This window comes from Rattus norvegicus, chromosome 3 (genome assembly GCF_036323735.1).
Source record: "Rattus norvegicus strain BN/NHsdMcwi chromosome 3, GRCr8, whole genome shotgun sequence".
NCBI classification, from domain to species: domain Eukaryota; kingdom Metazoa; phylum Chordata; class Mammalia; order Rodentia; family Muridae; genus Rattus; species Rattus norvegicus.
In genome coordinates, this window is record NC_086021.1 from 95,429,755 (window position 1) to 95,450,350 (window position 20,596).

Genomic DNA, 20,596 nt, shown 5'->3' on the forward strand with positions numbered 1-20,596 from the left:
TCATCAATGGACAGATCATGGAAACAGAAATTAAACAGTGATGTCGACAGACTAAGAGAAGTCATGAGCCAAATGGACTTAACGGATATTTATAGAACATTCTATCCTAAAGCAAAAGGATATACCTTCTTCTCAGCTCCTCATGGTACTTTCTCCAAAATTGACCATATAATTGGTCAAAAAACGGGCCTCAACAGGTACAGAAAGATAGAGATAATCCCATGCGTGCTATCGGACCACCACGGCCTAAAACTGGTCTTCAATAACAATAAGGGAAGAATGCCCACATATACGTGGAAATTGAACAATGCTCTACTCAATGATAACCTGCTCAAGGAAGAAATAAAGAAAGAAATTAAAAACTTTTTAGAATTTAATGAAAATGAAGATACAACATACCCAAACTTATGGGACACAATGAAAGCTGTGCTAAGACGAAAACTAATTGTGGTGAGTGCCTGCAGAAAGAAACAGGAAAGAGCATATGTCAGCAGCTTGACAGCAGACCTAAAAGCTCTAGAACAAAAAGAAGCAAATACAACCAGGAGGAGTAGAAGGCAGGAAATAATCAAACTCAGAGCTGAAATCAACCAAGTAGAAACAAAAAGGACCATAGAAAGAATCAACAGAACCAAAAGTTGGTTCTTTGAGAAAATCAACAAGATAGATAAACCCTTAGCCAGACTAACGAGAGGACACAGAGAGTGCGTCCAAACAAAATCGGAAATGAAAAGGGAGACATAACAACAGATTCAGAGGAAATTCAAAAAATCATCAGATCTTACTATAAAAACCTGTATTCAACAAAACTTGAAAATCTTCAGGAAATGGACAATTTCCTAGACAGATACCAGGTATCGAAGTTAAATCAGGAACAGATAAACCAGTTAAACAACCCCATAACTCCTAAGGAAATAGAAGCAGTCATTAAAGGTCTCCCAACCAAAAAGAGCCCAGGTCCAGACGGGTTTAGTGCAGAATTCTATCAAACCTTCATAGAAGACCTCATACCAATATTATCCAAACTATTCCATAAAATTGAAACAGATGGAGCACTACCGAATTCCTTCTACGAAGCCTCAATTACTCTTATACCTAAACCACACAAAGACACAACAAAGAAAGAGAACTTCAGACCAATTTCCCTTATGAATATCAACGCAAAAATACTCAATAAAATTCTGGCAAACCGAATCCAAGAGCACATCAAAACAATCATCCACCATGATCAAGTAGGCTTCATCCCAGGCATGCAGGGATGGTTTAATATAAGGAAAACCATCAACGTGATCCATTATATAAACAAACTGAAAGAACAGAACCACATGATCATTTCATTAGATGCTGAGAAAGCATTTGACAAAATTCAACACCCCTTCACGATAAAAGTCCTGGAAAGAATAGGAATTCAAGGCCCATACCTAAACATAGTAAAAGCCATATACAGCAAACCAGTTGCTAACATTAAACTAAATGGAGAGAAACTGGAAGCAATCCCACTAAAATCAGGGACTAGACAAGGCTGCCCACTCTCTCCCTACTTATTCAATATAGTTCTTGAAGTTCCTGCCAGAGCAATCAGACAACAAAAGGAGATCAAGGGGATACAGATCGGAAAAGAAGAAGTCAAAATATCACTATTTGCAGATGACATGATAGTATATTTAAGTGATCCCAAAAGTTCCACCAGAGAACTACTAAAGCTGATAAACAACTTCAGCAAAGTGGCTGGGTATAAAATTAACTCAACTAAATCAGTTGCCTTCCTCTATACAAAAGAGAAACAAGCCGAGAAAGAAATTAGGGAAACGACACCCTTCATAATAGACCCAAATAATATAAAGTACCTCGGTGTGACTTTAACCAAGCAAGTAAAAGATCTGTACAATAAGAACTTCAAGACACTGAGGAAAGAAATTGAAGAAGACCTCAGAAGATGGAAAGATCTCCCATGCTCATGGATTGGCAGGATTAATATAGTAAAAATGGCCATTTTACCAAAAGCAATCTACAGATTCAATGCAATCCCCATCAAAATACCAATCCAATTCTTCAAAGAGTTAGACAGAACAATTTGCAAATTCATCTGTAATAACAAAAAACCCAGGATAGCTAAAGCTATCCTCAACAATAAAAGAACTTCAGGGGGAATCACTATCCCTGAACTCAAGCAGTATTACAGAGCAATAGTGATAAAAACTGCATGGTATTGGTACAGAGACAGACAGATAGACCAATGGAATAGAATTGAAGACCCAGAAATGAACCCACACACCTATGGTCACTTGATTTTTGACAAAGGAGCCAAAACCATCCAATGGAAAAAAGATAGCATTTTCAGCAAATGGTGCTGGTTCAACTGGAGGGCAACATGTAGAAGAATGCAGATCGATCCATGCTTATCACACTGTACAAAGCTTAAGTCCAAGTGGATCAAGGACCTCCACATCAAACCAGACACACTCAAACTAATAGAAGAAAAACTAGGGAAGCATCTGGAACACATGGGCACTGGAAAAAATTTCCTGAACAAAACACCAATGGCTTATGCTCTAAGATAAAGAATCGACAAATGGGATCTCATAAAACTGCAAAGCTTCTGTAAGGCAAAGGACACTGTGGTTAGGACAAAACGGCAACCAACAGATTGGGAAAAGATCTTTACCAATCCTACAACAGATAGAGGCCTTATATCCAAAATATACAAAGAACTCAAGAAGTTAGACCGCAGGGAAACAAATAACCCTATTAAAAAATGGGGTTCAGAGCTAAACAAAGAATTCACAGCTGAGGAATGCCGAATGGCTGAGAAACACCTAAAGAAATGTTCAACATCTTTAGTCATAAGGGAAATGCAAATCAAAACAACCCTGAGATTTCACCTCACACCAGTGAGAATGGCTAAGATCAAAAACTCAGGTGACAGCAGATGCTGGCGAGGATGTGGAGAAAGAGGAACACTCCTCCATTGTTGGTGGGATTGCAGACTGGTAAAACCATTCTGGAAATCATTCTGGAGGTTCCTCAGAAAATTGGACATTGAACTGCCTGAGGATCCAGCTATACCTCTCTTGGGCATATACCCAAAAGATGCCTCAACATATAAAAGAGACACGTGCTCCACTATGTTCATCGCAGCCTTATTTATAATAGCCAGAAAATGGAAAGAACCCAGATGCCCTTCAACAGCGGAATGGATACAGAAAATGTGGTACATCTACACAATGGAATATTACTCAGCTATCAAAAACAACGAGTTTATGAAATTCGTAGGCAAATGGTTGGAACTGGAAAATATCATCCTGAGTGAGCTAACCCAATCACAGAAAGACATACATGGTATGCACTCATTGATAAGTGGCTATTAGCCCAAATGCTTGAATTACCCTAGATCCCTAGAACAAACGAAACTCAAGACGGATGGTCAAAATGTGAATGCTTCACTCCTTCTTTAAATGAGGAAAAAGAATACCCTTGGCAGGGAAGGGAGAGGCAAAGATTAAAACAGAGACTGAAGGAACACCCATTCAGAGCCTGCCCCACATTTGGCCCATACATATACAGCCACCCAATTGGACAAGATGGATGAAGCAAAGAAGTGCAGACCGACAGGAGCCGGATGTAGATCGCTCCTGAGAGACACAGCCAGAATACAGCAAATACAGATGCGAATGCCAGCAGCAAACCACTGAACTGAGAATAGGTCCCCCGTTGAAGGAATCAGAGAAAGAACTGGAAGAGCTTGAAGGGGCTCGAGACCCCATATGTACAACAATGCCAAGCAACCAGAGCTTCCAGGGACTAAGCCACTACCTAAAGACTATACATGGACTGACCCTGGACTCTGACCCCATAGGTAGCAATGAATATCCTAGTAAGAGCACCAGTGGAAGGGGAAGCCCTGGGTCCTGCTAAGACTGAACCCCCAGTGAACTAGTCTATGGGGGGAGGGCGGCAATGGGGGGAGGGTTGGGAGGGGAACACCCACAAGGAAGGGGAGGGGGGAGGGGGATTTTGCCCGGAAACCGGGAAAGGGAATAACACTTGAAATGTATATAAGAAATACTCAAGTTAATAAAAAAAATGTACTTCCATTACTTTGGCATTTCATTTTTCTTGAAATTATTATGGAATACATATTAGATGTAGCTGCAGAACCTGAAAAAATGTTATTATTATCGAAAGAAGAGTTCTCCCCCAGATATTTTTCTAAATCAAAATAATATAAGAAAATTTAGAACACAATATAATGCAGTATTTAAAAACTAAAAATTGAGAACACGTAAAACATTCATAAAGGTTGACGCAGTAAAGTAAGCTATTACAAATTAGTATCACACGATTCTAAAAATAAAAGTAATTATACGATATCAAAGTGATGCTTTCTTAAAGTTTTAAAAATGAGAAAATAAAAGGAACAATATTCACCATTCACAAATATTATGAATATAAACTAATTTCCAGAAGAAAGTTTAAAATGATCAATTCCATCAGTAAGAATTTTATTGTTTTTATTATAATTAAGAAACTGTACATTTAATACCAAGATTAAATGCACAAAAAATAATTTCTTCCCAATTTCTGACAAAAAAGTCATATTTTCTGTTCATCCTGATTTTCAAATTTGGAAGTAATGATTTAATACGGCATCTTATGTGGATTAATTCATTATATTGTAATCTTTCCCAATATTGGATGTGACCATATCCCAATTGATTTCTCTATGGTTTTCAATCCATAATCTCATTTAGGAATAACTCAATTATTTTATATTGTTATCTATAAATATACTAGGTATCTACTATGTTACACTAAATATTCCATAATCTTTTCTATAGCAGCCATGTATTTGAAACTCTTATAGAGGTAAACTATTTTCTCAGGTAACATAAAGCAGAAAGGAGGTCACTGAGCTATCTCCAGAGAAGTGACCTAGGGAAATCTACAATCCACTTTCCTCCCCATTCATGCAAACAGCTAACATAATTGTAGTGTCAACATACCCTCAGACAACAGAATGTCTTCAATAACTGTGAAGCACATGTAATATTCAAAATGGTCAGGGAAGTGAATAAAGGATTGCCATTCTGAGTAGTTGCTTTTAAAGTTATTTAAAATAAATGTCTATGTTGTTTATTCTTTTATACGTTATATTCTGATGGGAGTTTCCCTTCCCTTTTCTCCTCCCAGTTCTCTGATCTCATCTCTCCCCCATCCACTCCTCCTCTATTTCCATTAAAAAACAAGAGCACACCTCCCTGGGATATCACTGGAATATGACATAATAACTTACAATAATACTAGGTAAAAACCCATATAGTCAATCCAAGCAGTGGGACTAGTACATCAATCAAGCCACAAAGCAATAACTCTGTCCTGCTTGTAAAATGTGCTGGGGACAAATATGGTATAGAACTTCTGGAAGTGATCAACCAATGACTTGTGCAAATGAGGACCCAGGAGCCCAGGAAAGAACTAAACCTGACTATAAAAAAGAAAAAAGAAAAAGGAGGAAGGAAGACAAACAAACAAAAAGGTCTATTGTTTTTATACATGATGATAATTTATTAAAAATATACATGAAATCATCTCATATGTTTAATTTCCTGAGTCTATCTTATTTTTTAAACAAAAAAATATTATCTACCAGTAAGATCTTCATTTTCTGTCATTGTAGCTAACAAGGTTTATTTATTTGACTTCCTGAAAAATGTATTGCACCAGATTACTGATCTTTTCTCTGCCTACTATGTTATTCTTTTGCCCTAAGTGTCTCAGCTTTGCTGGCTGAATATTTTTTGAAATTTAGGGAAAAGAGATTTTTTTCATTCCTTTCAGGTCCTTCCTGATGGGTTTCTTCACCTTTTCTATGTCTTAATACATTCTGCTCATTTTAAGAGAGCAAGCCTGAATCCTAGCACCAAAGAGCTTCACCTACTTAATTTGAACTCCTAAGAGTTCAAAGAATGCTAATGCACTGAGGAATCAAAGTGGACAAGATTAAATCAGAAAAATTCACTATATGACTTGATTTAAACTTTCTTAACCTGTACTTCTCTGTCACCTATACTTTTGTGTATTTGTAGAACTAGAACATTTTATATTGGATTTGTATAGCTACTGAAGGTACAGAGAGGTGTCTGTTTATCATTATTCATATTAATATTCTTTAAATAATATCAAAGCATTTTGTCTTTCAAGACAACTTTATAATGGTTAGTTACTAGTTCATTAATGAACATATGTTTAAATAATCAAAGCATTGTCAGACAGATAATAGGAAATTATATTTTTGCTGGATTTTTAAATTGTTTGATTTTAACATGAAGTTGAAAATTTTAGAGTTGTTTAATTTCCCTAAGCCTGGAAAGGAATAAATGCTTAAAAAAATTATTGGGAAGAACTTTCTTGGAAGGATAAATACATGGAAGGACATTACGCTACAACAGTTATTTGAGACCCAGGGGATCTTGAACAATTTTTTCTGAGTTATTATTCTCTGTTCTCCTCACGTAATGTTTTGTAAATTGAAAAACACTATTTTTTGTCATAAAATTTATACTGAGATTAAGTAAGCTGAGCATCACAGTTTATAGATGTCTCTCAAAAACAAATAGATGTGAGGTGAAAAACACTTGGTTTTCTAAATTCAATAGGCTGCACACAGTACCCAAATGTTAAATCACTTTATCACAAATTAAAAATCTTTCATAAGGGTGCATAGTATTTTACCAAAGAGCCGCTCTGTGAAAAATATGAAGACTGCTGTCCTTTTCATTCAGGGCAGATCAAGATTCTCTCCTTCTTTCCAGCTCATATTTCCAAATCTAAGATACAACACTAGAGGATCTCTGGCAGTAAGGGTAGAGGATGTTACCTCTGTTTCCTGGTTGCTGTATTCATCATGGCTGCTGAAAAAACCATAACAAAGGATCCAAAATTGCCTCCTCATTACATCTGGAATTTAAAGAGGATTCCCTGAGATATCATGAATCCGTGATACTAATTCTTAGCTCTCTCAGGACATGAAAAGTTTCTGGCCACATGAGATCCAAGAACCAATTTTATGTAATGTTTCATTTATTCCACTGTTTATATTGCTTTCATGGACATCTTGTATACTTTTTTTTTCAATTTAGAAGAGGTTGTTATTTGATAGTAAATTCATATACCATCATTTTCAGAAAGAGCAGACAATTTTACAGTGGGTGCAGAACTTAATTAAAATTCTATCTGTCAAAGGTATCAATGAATATGTAAGGAATTATGTGAAGACTGTTACTAATAAAATACTTTATTTATTAATGAATGTGATATATATAATGAGAGGATCTTCCCAGGACAGAGGCAAAATGAAATCAGATTCTTAAAAGAAACACCCCATTAATTTACCATAGTTAAGTTCCAGATATAGTCCTCCTGTCTCTGATTAATCTCAGAGTTTCACATATATGCCAGCTAGCTCTTATAATATTAGAAGCTATGAGATAAGTTATCAGAGAACAAAGTTAAACAAAAATCTCAGCAAACTGAGATCTCTGAAAGATTCAATAATTACTGACCTGAACAAAATATGTTCACTGGTACAATGGGAGCACAAAAGCTACTAAAGTGACCAACAACATGGTGGTTTTACTTAAGTCTTGCCTCAACAGATTGAACTCAAGCCTTGTTCTGTTAAGAAGAGCAAAAGCAAGTGATTACATCAGTCATAGGTCCTATTGGAAAGGCTTTTATTATTCTGTTCAGTGTACATAGTATTAAATTGAGACTTCTTTCAACTCCCATTTTTCTGTCTTCAACTTGCAGAGAAATGTGTTATTTGTGGATAACAATTAACACAAGCACCTATAACTTGTCATTTTTTAGAGAATAAGAAAACAAGGAGTGGGATCACAGAGCCCCAGTTGGATGTCTACACTATACCCCATCCCACAGGTCTCATGGGCCATTGAGAAAAATGTATTAAAATATATATATATATATATAAATGATGGATGACTATAAGAAAACTACTTTTTGGACGCCGCAGAAGAGAAATATGCATGAAATCACATCAGTTGTAACAGTCTGGAAAGGATCATATTCCAGAATGGAAGTAATAAGCAGGTGAGGGCATTCTAGCTTAGGAGATATTAAAATTTGAATCTGATGGGAGACAGCTAGTCACTTGTCTTAAGGATGCAATCCTGGCAGGTCAGCAAATCTCAAGGACACATTCCATATTCACACAACACAAAATGGACTTGAAGTTGTTATGGTTTGTTTTAATGGAAAGAAAAATTGGGTGTGTAAGTGTGTACGAATCACTGAAAGACCCCAGACTCAAATAGTATGCAAAGGATAAGAGCATTTATTCTACAGTAACAGCTACCATGTGGGATCAACCATCAAAACAATGTGGCAGTGAACATGAGGGAAGAGCACGGGCCCCTTTAAAAGCAGTTAAGGGTTTTATAGTTCTGTTTAGTTCACCTTCATTGTGATTGGTTCAGTTTATAGTATGGGATATTTGTACACTTCTGATTACTTCATACATCAAAGAAAGGAGGGTTACCTGATAGGTGCAATTTTTTATCTGTTGTAAGCCCCTAGTCAGATGTAGGGACAGTTGCTGATTGGCTGTCCTTTTTCTGTAGCTTTTCAGAGAAGCCTGGATTGTTGTTCTGGGAAATTGAAGTGTAAGGTCTAAGGTGCCTGACTATTTCAAAATGAAATAAGCTATATTCTCTCATTTCCCCCTCTGAGTTGTATCTTTATTAAGTGCTCAATTTGTCACTTTTCTCAAGATCTGAGTCACTGTCCACTGTGTGTGTAACGGGGGGAACATAAATTTGGTCCTAAAAACCAAAAGTTTTCCTGCCAAAATGCAGACATAGACAAAACAGGGGAGGGTTTTAATGAGTCATGGTGAACAGGCCAGGCAAGGTGTAGAAAGTAGCGGTCTGCCCATATCCCCATTGCTGGGAGTAGAGTTAACTAATAAAAGGGGAGTTAGGATTACTGGGATAAGAAAGGGAGGGACCAATGAAATATTGGACTTTGAGTCTTACCTCACATGTCTTTTGGATATTGAGAGAATTTCCATCTGACATCTAAGTCATCTGATCTTCCATTAGGAACAGCCTTTATATAAGAACTATGAATTCAAGTTTTGTTCTTTTTCAGCATGGACACAGGGATTGTCTTTTTGACTTAGCATTTCAGCCTAATAGCTGGAACAATGGATAGAAGCATATTCTCTTTTGTAACAGTTCTGGCTGGCATTAGGACAGTTGTCATTGGGGCCCAAGAAGACTGAAGTGCTAGTCAATGGCTGGGCATTTATAAGAAACATCTGATTGCCTGGTTGAGCTGAAAGATAGGGAGGAATCACATAGGCTGGACTGGTTTATATCAGCTTTCAGCAAGTCCAGTGTGCAGCAGCTTACAGGCCTCAAGTGATCCCTGGATGTGGTCTGTCACCCAAGTGAAAATCTTCTGAGACAAATATAGACTAAAGAAGAAGTCAAAAATGTCTAGTAATTGAGGAAGGTATGGAATCCCAAGGTCAAGGGGGAACAACATCTTCAAGAATAGACAGATACACTTACCTGAAGTCTATTTGATCTCTGGCGTGTGGATTCAAGTCTTACGACTTTTTCATTTTCTGAAGTTTATGTGAATTGTAGTTTGCAAAAGGGTGTACATTAGTAGAAAAAGCATTTAGTAGGTGTATGTAAGACAGCATGAGTAGACTCTTGCCTTTGAGACCTAATAAAAACTATAGGTTTGAGTTAAAAGACATGGAACATTCTTCACTCATTCCAGAAGGCTGACTATATAAATTAAACAGAAGTTTTAGTATGGTGAGAAGCATCTGTAAGTCTATATTTAGGAGACAACCTAAGGGAATTTTTCCTCTTGAGCTTTTGATTGTAAGCACCTAGTACTCCACCAGCTTACCAGAACTCCATTGATCTGTGTTAAAATTCTGAACTTTTAAAAATCATATTATAACAACAGCATGGGAGTTATGAAACATTTCTCCTCTTTTTTATGTGCCGTAATTTTTTATGCCTCTTCAGTTTGTACATATACACCTTAGAACATTTTCCATCTGAAATCATTTTTTCATCTCCTTTAATCTGTATCACTCAGATACCTACCTCATATACTTCATATACTTTCTCAGCTTTCAAATCCTCAGAATGTACATATAATTTTCCTGTCCAATTTTTCACCGTGAGACACGGGTTACTAAGAACATTCATTTAATATGAAGCCTGTAACACAAACTTGTTTGATCTTTTTTAAAATAAGAGTCTTAGTAGTTTGGTTTTAAAAAAATAACTAACTAATAAATTGACTAATGAACTTATCCAGTAGTGGATTACCTTGATGTAAGGAGCTAGTTATCTATTTTCAAGCTGTTAATCTACATTAAACTTAGTCTACACTATCAGGGACCAAAGATTGATAAACTATATTCTAGATGTCATATATTAATTAAAATGACAGAGGTTAGTCTATAGTTTCTTACCTAAACAGTTCTTCCCGATTCCTAAGGTCTACATCATACCTTGGGCAGAGGTATTTTTGTTTTTGTTTGGAAAACTTTTAATACTGCTTCTACTTCTTTAGGGGATATGGGACTATTTAAATGGTTTTCTGATCCTGATTTATCTTTGCTACCTTTTATCTGTGTAGAGAGTTGCCCATTTCTCCATATTTTCATGTTTTGTTGAGTATAGGCTTTTGTAGTAGGATCTGAAGATTTTTTTGAATTTCCTAATTTTCTGTTAATATGTCTTCCTTTACACTTAGGTTTTGTTAATTTGAATACTGTCTCCATGCCCTCTGGTTTGTCTGGCTACAGGCTTATTATTGATTATTATTGATTTTCTCAACAAGCCAGCTCTTCCTGCTTTTGCTGATTCTTTGTATAATTCTTATTGTTTCTATTTGGTTGATTTCAGAACTGAGTTTGATTATTTCCTGTCTTCTACTCCTCTTGGGTGTATTTGCTTACTTTTGTTCTAGAGCTTTCAGATATGCAGTCAAGCTACTAGTGCATGGTCTCTCCATTTTCTTTTTGGAGTCACTTAGAGTTATAAGGTTTCCTCTTAGCACTACTTTCTTTGTGTCCCATAAATTTGGTGTGTTTAATGAATTCTGAAAAGTCTTTAATAACTTTCTTTATTTCTTTCTTAACCAAGTTATCATTGAGTAGAAGGTTGTTCAGCTTCCCTGTGCATGTGGGCTTTCTGTTGGTTTTCTTGTTGTGGAAGATCAGGTTTAGTCCATGGTGACTTGATAAGATGCATGGGATTATTTCAATCTTCTTGGATTTGTGGAGGCCTGTTTTGTGACCAGTTATATGATCAGTTTTGGAAAAGGTACCATGAAGTGCTGGAAAGAAGGTATATATTTTTTATTTTAGGATGAAATATTCTATAGATAGCTGTTAACTCCATTAACTTTATAACTTTGGTTAGTTTTACTGTGTCTCTGTTTATATTCTGTTTCCATGATCCATTGATGAGAGTGGGGTTTTGAAGTCTCCCACTATTACTATGTGTGGTGCAATGTGTGATTTGAGCTTTAGTAAAGTTTTTATGTGAATGTCGGTGTCTTTGCATTGGAGCATAGATATTCAGAATTGAAAGTTCATCTTGGTGGATTTTTCCTTGAGTGTATTGTATCCTGCCTTATCTTTTTTTGAGAACTTCCGGATGAAAGTTGATTTTATTTGATATTAGAATGGCTACTCCAGCTGTTCCTTGGGACCATTTTCTTGGAAATTCTGTTTTCTCAGACTCTTATCATGTGGAAGTGTCTGTCTTTGTCACTGAGGAATGTTTGCTGCATTCAGTAAAATGCTGGGTCCTGTTTATGTATCCAGTCTGTTGGCCTCTCTTTCTTGGAGAATTGAGTCCATTGACATTAAGAGATATTAGGGACCAATGATTGATGTTTCCTATTACTTTTGTTGTTAGAGGTGGAATTATATTTGTGTGGGTATGATTTTTTGGGGGTTAGTTGAAAGAAGATTACTTTTTTGCTTTCTTTAGGGTATAGTTTCCCTCCTTGTACTGGAGTTTTCCACCTATTATACTATGTAGGGCTGGATTTGTGGAAAGATATTGTGTAAATTTGGTTTTATCATGGAATATCTTAGTTTCTCCATCTATGATAATTGAGGATTTGCTGAATATAGTAGCCGGGTCTGGCATTTGTGTTCTCTTAGTGTCTGTATGACATCTGACCAGGTTCTTCTAGCTTTCATAGCCTCTGTTGAGAAGTCTAGTGTAATTTTGATAGGTCTGCCTTTATATGTTACTTGACTTTTTCCCTTACTGCTTTTAATATTTTTTCTTTGTTTAGTGCATTTGTTATTTTAACCTTGATGTGACAGTAGGAATTTCTTTCCTGGTCCAATTTACTTAGAGTTCTGTAGGCTACTTGTATGTATATATGGATCTCTTTCTTTAGGTTAGGGAAGTTTTCTTCTTTAATTTTGTTGAAGATATTTATTGGCCATTTAAGGTGGGATTCTTTAATCTCTTCTATACATGTTATCCTTAGGTTTGATCTTCTCATTGTGTCCTGGATTTCCTGGATGTTTTAGGTTAGGATTTTTTTTTTTTTGCATTTTGCATTTTCCTTGACAGTTGTGTCAGTATTTACTATGGTACCTTCTGATCCTAAGAGTCTTTCTTCTATCTCTTGTATTCTTTTGGCGATGCTTGCATCTATGATTCCTACTTTCTTTCCTAGGTTTTTGGTTTTTTTTTTTTTTTGTTGTTGTTGTTGTTGTTTTGTTTTTTTGTTTTTCAGGGTTGTCTCCTTTGTGATTTTTTATTGTTTTTATTTGTATTTTTAAATACAGAATGTCTTTATTCAATACCTTCACCTACTTGGTTATGTTTTCCTGTAATTCTTTAAGGGATTTTTGTGTTTCCTCTTTAAGGGCTTCTACTTTTTACCTGCGTTCTCCTGTATTTCTTTTAGGGGTTATTTATGTCCTTTGTAAAGTCCTCTAACATCACCATGAGATGTGATTTTAAATCAGAATCTTGCTTTTCCAGTGTGTTGGAGTATTCATGACTTATGGTGGGCATAATGGTTTCTGAAGATGCCAAGTGGCCTCAGTTTCTGTTGCTTAGTTTCTTGCACTTGCCTCTTGACATTTGATTATCTCTGGTGTTAGCTGGTCTTGCTGCCTTTGACAGTTACTTGATCCTCCTGTAAGTCTACATGTCAGTACTCATGGGAGACCAACTCTCTCTGGATAGGATCTCGGTACAGAGAGCCATGGCTCAGGGTGAGAGCCAGGTGCAGATGGGTACCAGAAATATCCAGTCCCAGACTACTCCTAGGTTCCTGTGTCATAAGGGCTCTCCAAAGGTCCCTGTGAGCAGAAATGTTGGTCTCACCTGAGCTCTCAGAAGTGTCAGCACTCCTGGGAGACCAGTTTTTCCAGGCAGGATCAGGTTACCAAAAGCTATGGCACAGTGTCAGCCTCTGGCACAGAGGGAATCCAGAAAGATCATAAAATACATTCTTAAGACATAAATAATATAAAAGCAATTCTTTATTCAAAATTGTATCTCCCAGGGTATTATTATTACTATTGGTCTTAAATCATCATCATCATTATAGTCTTTTATCCTATAACATTTCTTCCTTATTTGTTTCTTGGTCAAAATACTATTATTTTGCTTTCTTCCTCCTTCTTCATTATCAACAAACATAAAACTATAAAAGATGATAGCAGATAACTTTAGTGAACAAACAAAATAAACTTTCAGTATTAGAGATTGTTCATCTCATACCGTGCTTTCTGTGAAGAGTGAGAATCTGAGTGCAAATATATAGCCTTTATGTAAAAAAGTCAGAAATTTTAGGATGCTTATAATCTTATTCTTAGGAACAATGGGACAATGATATTGACAATTCTCACTGGCCAGTGACCTAAGCTGAAGAATAGGTGTTATGGTTGAGGAAAATCCATTACTTTAAAAAATATGGTGAAGAGAAATCAGCAAGAAATCTCATTGGTGACCCTTTATCTATGTATCTGTACTCATATGTACACACAAACACATGAATACACCACATGCACACACACATACCCACAAATAAATAAATACTGGCATGCATGATGAAAAGAGAAATCAAATCACAAAATCTATAATGAAACTTAGGTCTCAGCAAATGCTGACAAGGATGTGGAGAAAGAGGAACACACCTCCATTGTTGATTGGTAAAACTGTTCTGGAAATCAGTCTGGTGGTTCCTTAGAAACCTGGACATAGTTCCTCCTGATGACACAGATATACCACTCCCGGGCATATACCGGAAATATCCTCCAACATTAAGCAAGAAAACATGCTCCACTATGTGCATAGTGCATTATTTATAATAGCTAGAAGCTGGAAAGAACTCAGATATCCTTCAAAACTGAAATGGATATAGAAAATGTGGTCCCTTTACAACATGGAATACTACTCAGTTATTAAAGCAATGCCTTCATGAAATTCACAGGCAAATGGATGAAACTATAAAATATCATCATGAGTGAGGTAACCCAACAACAAAAGAACACACATGGTATGCACTCACTGATAAGAGATATTAGCCCAAAAGCTTGTAATATCCTTGATACAATTCACAAACCACATGAAGCTCAGGAAGAAGGAAGACCAAATTGTGGATATTTCAGAACATCTTAGAAGGGGGAAAATATTCTGGGGAGATAATATTGAGACTGAAGGAAAGCCCATGCAAAGACTGCCCCTACTTGGGGATCCATCCCATATACATCCACCAATCCCAGACAATTCGGTGGATGCCAAAGAGTTCATGCAACAAGAGCCTGATATAGCTGTCTCCTGAAAGGCCCTGCCAGAGCCTGAGAAATACATAGGTGGATGTTTTCAGCCAACCACTGAACTGAGAACAGGGTCCCCAACGGAGAAGTTACAGAAAGGACTGAAATAGCTGAAGGGGTTTGCAACCCCGTGGGAAAAACAACAGGATCAACTAACCTTTCTACCCAGAGCTCCCAGGGACTAAATCAGCATCCCAAGAGTACACAGGGATACACCTATAGCTCCAGGTGCATATGTAGCAGAGGATGGTCTTTTGGGGCATCAATGGGTGGAGAAACCCTTTGTCTTGTCAAGGCTTGATGCCTCAGTGTAGAGAATGTCTGTGTGGGGAGGTGGAAATGGATATGGGGTTAGGTTTGCGAGCACCCTCATAGAAGCAGGAGCATGGGAGATGGGATAGCGGGTTTCTGGAGGGGGAACAGGACAAGGGAATAACATTCAAATGCATATATAAATATCCCATGAAAAGGAAGAGAAATTAAAGAAAATTAATTTATAGTTAAATATTTCATCACGAAGAAAATTCCGGGTAGATGGTTGATTAATTCTGTCAATGGTGATCAAAAAATTTAATGCTCATGTAATTCAAGTCACTGTTAAAAGGACTGTTCATGGCAGGACCATGACAGTTGTTACCTAGAGCAAAGGCATCACAAGAAATTGAAACACATTCCATAATGCTTAGAAACAAGGATGAGATCATTTTACACAAATGATCAGCATGCTACTCCTAACTACATTAAAAATAGTATAAGTCATGAACACAGGGATTTTGTGTCAGGAATAAAATTTCAATACTGGTAACTGGTACAGTTCACCATATTGACAAGCTTAAAAATGAAAGATCTGAGTTATCCAATCATGTTAAAGACAGAAAACGCATTTGGCAAAATCCAAAATCCATTCTTGATAAACCACAAAAATGTTCATGAAGTTGGGGCTATAAAGAACTTTTCTTGTTTTGGTCAGTGATATCTCCATAAAGCTCTCAGCTGGCACACAGCCAGTCATAGAAACCATTATGGGGCCTTTATGTTGCTACATATAGTAGATTGCTTTCAATACACACATGCTAAATTACTTTGTCACAAATTTAAAAAGCATTTATAAAAATACATACAGAGGTAATATTCTTACTTTGCTTCACCAAGTGTCACTTCTGTGAAAAATCTGGTGATAAACATCCTTTCTGCTCAGCATTAACAATGATTCTCTACTGTTTGCAACTCTTCCTTTCACATTTGAAAGGCAACAGGAGTGAAACTCTGGTATAGGGTGTTACCTGTGTTACTTTAGTGCTGTGTTCATCATGGTTGTTGAAAAAAACATAAAAGAAGAATCTGAATGTTCCCTACTTTACTCTCTCAGATAGTTAAAAAGCTTTCTCAGAAACATCTTGAATCTGTAAGATCAATTCTTAGTTCCCCAAGGTTTATAATTTCTCTGGTCCCATGAGAATCCATGACATACTCTTGAGCAACTTTTTACTTATTGCAAAGCTTATAATATTCCCATGCCCATCTAAAGACGTGCTGTATGTTTGTACAATTTGGACAAGATTTTATATGGAAATAATTCCATATACTTCATTTTCAGAAAGAGTAGACTGTTCCATTCTTTAATTGATGTAGAAAAGTGTCTACAAGCAGAATTTAAGGGAAAAGTCTGGTGTCAAAAAGAATATATCAATTCATCTGTAAGGAAACTAATCATAATATTGTTGAACACTGTTAGAAAACTTCTCAGTAAGGAAATATTTATAAATAAATGGTGTTATGATATTAGAAGTATTTCCTTTACCTTAAAATTTTTTTATACTCTACTTTCACAATTTTTCACAATTCTGTATACTTCCACCATGTCTTATGATCACACTGTCCATCACCATCTCATCCTTTTCCACCCATCATATCCTCTTTTCACATGATCCCTGGTATATTCATGTCTCTTTTACTGACGAGTGACTTTATTCATGGTGGTTTGTATGTACATATATGGACCTAATTTCTGTACCATAGGCACTAACCTGTAGGATTGTAGGTGAAGAAAATATTACACACTTTTCATAACACTTGAATTGTCAATACTTCTCAAGGAGGAGTAGGGAATCATGGAACCACGTTAAATCATTGATGGTATATTGCAAAGCCTAAACTTAATCTTATCATAAGTTTTTTCTACTGTTTGTTAATGGTTACAATGTGCATTCCATCTACTTCAGACAACATATTGTAGCATACCCTTCCATAGTCTAGGATTAAATAGAATATAGAATATAATATACTTGTATGAAAATATTGCAATTGTATGCCAGAGGCACTAAGGTACAGGCACATGGGGAGAGATGGTTGGAGAGAACACATGAGGTATAAGAAGAGGGGAACCAAGACCACATATTGGAATGAATAGTTTACAAATGTTTTAAATTCCACAACTACAACAAAAAGGGAGAGGAGGAGGAAGATGAATAAAAAGAAGAGTAGGAAGAGAAGGTGGAAAAGAAGAAAAAAAGAAGAAGAACAACAAGAATAAGAGCAAAGACAAGAAGAACAAAAAGAAGAAACAACAAAAGAATAGGAAGAAGAAAAACGAGGAAGTAAGAGGGGAGGAGGAGAAGTAGAAAATGAAATACAATCCAGGTAGACATGAGCAAATGGATGGAACTAGAAAATATCCTAAGTGATTTAACCCAATCTCTCTCTCTCTCTCTTTTTGCAAAAAAAAAAAAAAAAAAAAAAGAATTGTGCAAATATTTTCATGGGGATTACAGTAAGTCTCTAAATAGAGTAATAAAAACAAAGAAATAAAAACCAAACATCATGAGAGAAGTAATTCAGTCCAGAAAAAAAAATATGGTATGTAGGTATGTATTTTATTAGAAGTTATCTTTAAAGATTTCAATAGGCATATGACATTCTGTACAAACATAGACTTTATGTAAAAAGTTATATAGTAAACATAGCAAAAGAGGTAAGGGTAAACTGTAGAGTAAATAAAATGTATATTTGGGAGGATAGAAGTGACAGGAATGGGAGGATTAAATGGACAGGTGAAGAAAAGAGGCGAGTTAGGGAAGAAATGTGGCAAGGAATAGCTAATACTGGGGGCCATTTGAGGGGTTCATATAAATCCTGCTATGGTAAAAGCTTCTTTAAATATATAATTTGGAAAAACAAAAATGGAATAATCAAATAATTGGGGACACAAAGCAAACCTCACATAATCAAGTGAAACATCGAGTGCCAGGAAAGGTCTGTATCTAATAAATTTGTTGGACAAATGGGCCCAAAAGAAACCTCTTAAACAGGTTATTGCCAAGACTACTGCTTCCTTTATGCAAACTAATTAATGATAAAGCCCTGTTCCCAAAGACCATACTTATACATCTCATTGAACATGGAGAATGTGAGCTGATTCCTACCAAAAGCATTTACTCCTACTGACTAGTGTTCATGGTCTTGGAAGGTAGATTATATACTACCAGAGGAAAAGTTCAACGCTAAATTTGCTACAAATCCTTAGACTACAATTGTGATATATCTGCAATATTTGATAGTTCAATGGGTAGAGAAAATTTCTGGCAACAATCAACTCCTACCTGTTTAGATTTAAGACTTTGTCTATGAGATGGGACCCATAGATGGCATTTCTTGGTTGGCTAAGATCCTGAAATTCTATAAGCTAGGATTTAGGGGAAACTGCACACTATTAAAGAACTTAGATATAAGATTCTGATATATCTATGCATACATATTTCACTTAGCTATTTTCACTTAGCTATTATCAGAAAAGCTTCTTCTTCAGGTGATAGTCACTAATGCAGAGACCTACAACCACAACTAGGTAATAGGCAGACAGTGAAAGACATTTGAACATTCGGTCCTAAATGGAATGTCTTCATCAATTTGTTCCTCAAAGAGCTGAGGGAGCTGTGCAGAAGAGGCAGAATATAGCTGTAATAGCCAGGGGAGATAGAAGACAACAATGAAAGAAGGCCTTACAGGGGCCACAGGAGAGACACAAATTGGGTAAATCCACAATGAGGTAAAACTCTCAGATTCACAGATCCCCTGAGTACCAGTATTGGATTAAGAATGTAGTTCATGCTTCGTTAAGACCTTAAAAGTAAGAGAAAGTAAATCTCAAATAATTCTGTTGTATAACAAGTGTCCTTACCCACTAAATTAGAATATTTTAAAATTCATCAGAAATGACTATTAATCTTTTCCACATTTTTCTGATGGCATTCTTCATTTCCTTATTCCTGAAAGTGTAAACCATAGGATTTATCAATGGTGTAACAGCATTCATAAACGTAACCACGTTTTTCTCAAAGGAGAATGCAGAAGTGGGTCTTGCATATATTAATATGCATGGAACAAAAAACAAAAGCACGACAATGATATGGGATCCACAGGTAGAGAGAGCTTTACATCGACCTTCAGAGCTGTGGGTTCTCAGAGAAAACAAAATGACACCATAGGAGACAAGCAATAAAGAGAAGATTATAATGCATATAGCACCACTGTTGGCAAATATCATAAAGATATAAATGTGTGTGTCAGTGCAGGCAAGCTTCAGTAATGGGAACAAGTCACACATGTAATGATCAATCACATTGGGTCCACAGAAAGGCAGCTGCAAAGTGAAGATAACCTGTATGATAGAATGCAAGAATCCCCCTGCCCAGGACACAACCACCAAAATTCCACAGAGCCTCTGGGTCATGATGGAAGAGTAGTGAAGTGGCTTGCAGATGGCCACATAGCGGTCATAGGCCATGGCTGACAGGACAATGACTTCTGCCCCAGTGAAGAAGTGGACAGCAAACAGTTGTATCATACAACATTCAAAGGAGATGGTCTTCCTCTCAGAGAAGCAGTCTATAATTATCTTGGGGATGACACTAGAAGAAGTGCAAGCATCGAGTAATGACAGGAATATCAAAAAGAAGTACATGGGGGAGCCCAGCAGTGCTGGACTGTACATGATGGTCACCACAATTACCATGTTGCCCGCAATAGTTGCAAAATAGATAAATAACAACAAACATAATAGCATTTTCTCGACATTCAGGTTCTGTGAGAGCCCAAGAAGTATGAACTCAGTGACAAAGCTATGGTTTTGCATGATTCATAAGACAGGGGAACTGAACTTTCTTAACATAAAATTTTCAATGATGAGAAAAAATACTTCTTATAAATTCATGATATCTCCATCAACAAGATTATATACCTTTAAAATTTCATTGAATTAGTCTATTACAATTGAAAATAAACAGATGAAAAGGATTTTTGAAGGCCATAGTTGTGCAACCTGAACAAATGATATAGACATGGATGATTAAATATTTGAAAATAGCCAACTTCAAGTATTTTACAAAGATATTAATTGTTTGAGTGGAAATAAATACTTCATCTTCCAGTAATCAGCTTTTTAAAATCTGTTTTTTTTCTATAGGAGAATTTTGAAAACATAACCTAGATAGGAACAAACGACCAGAATTTCTCAAGCATATCTGTCTCTTCATGGAAGGAGCCATGGGTGAGGAGCCTGCAGTGACTTGTCAGACCACTCATGTACAAACAGAACAAGAGGCAAAGTGTACTTTTTGGCACACATAGAAACTGTGGCTACTTTTACAATTTAATTTACACCAGGAAGCACAGCGATATATTATTCTTCCCTTATACTTCGTTTTGAAATTTGACTGGAACAAT

General features: G+C 36.3%; 1 protein-coding gene across 1 annotated transcript; it reads right to left on the bottom strand.

Moving 5' to 3' along the window:
- Positions 1-19,070: 19,070 nt before the first annotated feature.
- Positions 19,071-20,006, bottom strand: Or4c112b (olfactory receptor family 4 subfamily C member 112B). Its single transcript, NM_001000632.1, has one exon. The coding sequence runs from the start codon at positions 20,004-20,006 to the stop codon at positions 19,071-19,073; it is 936 nt and encodes a 311-aa protein (NP_001000632.1).
- Between the last annotated feature and the right edge of the window lie 590 nt (positions 20,007-20,596).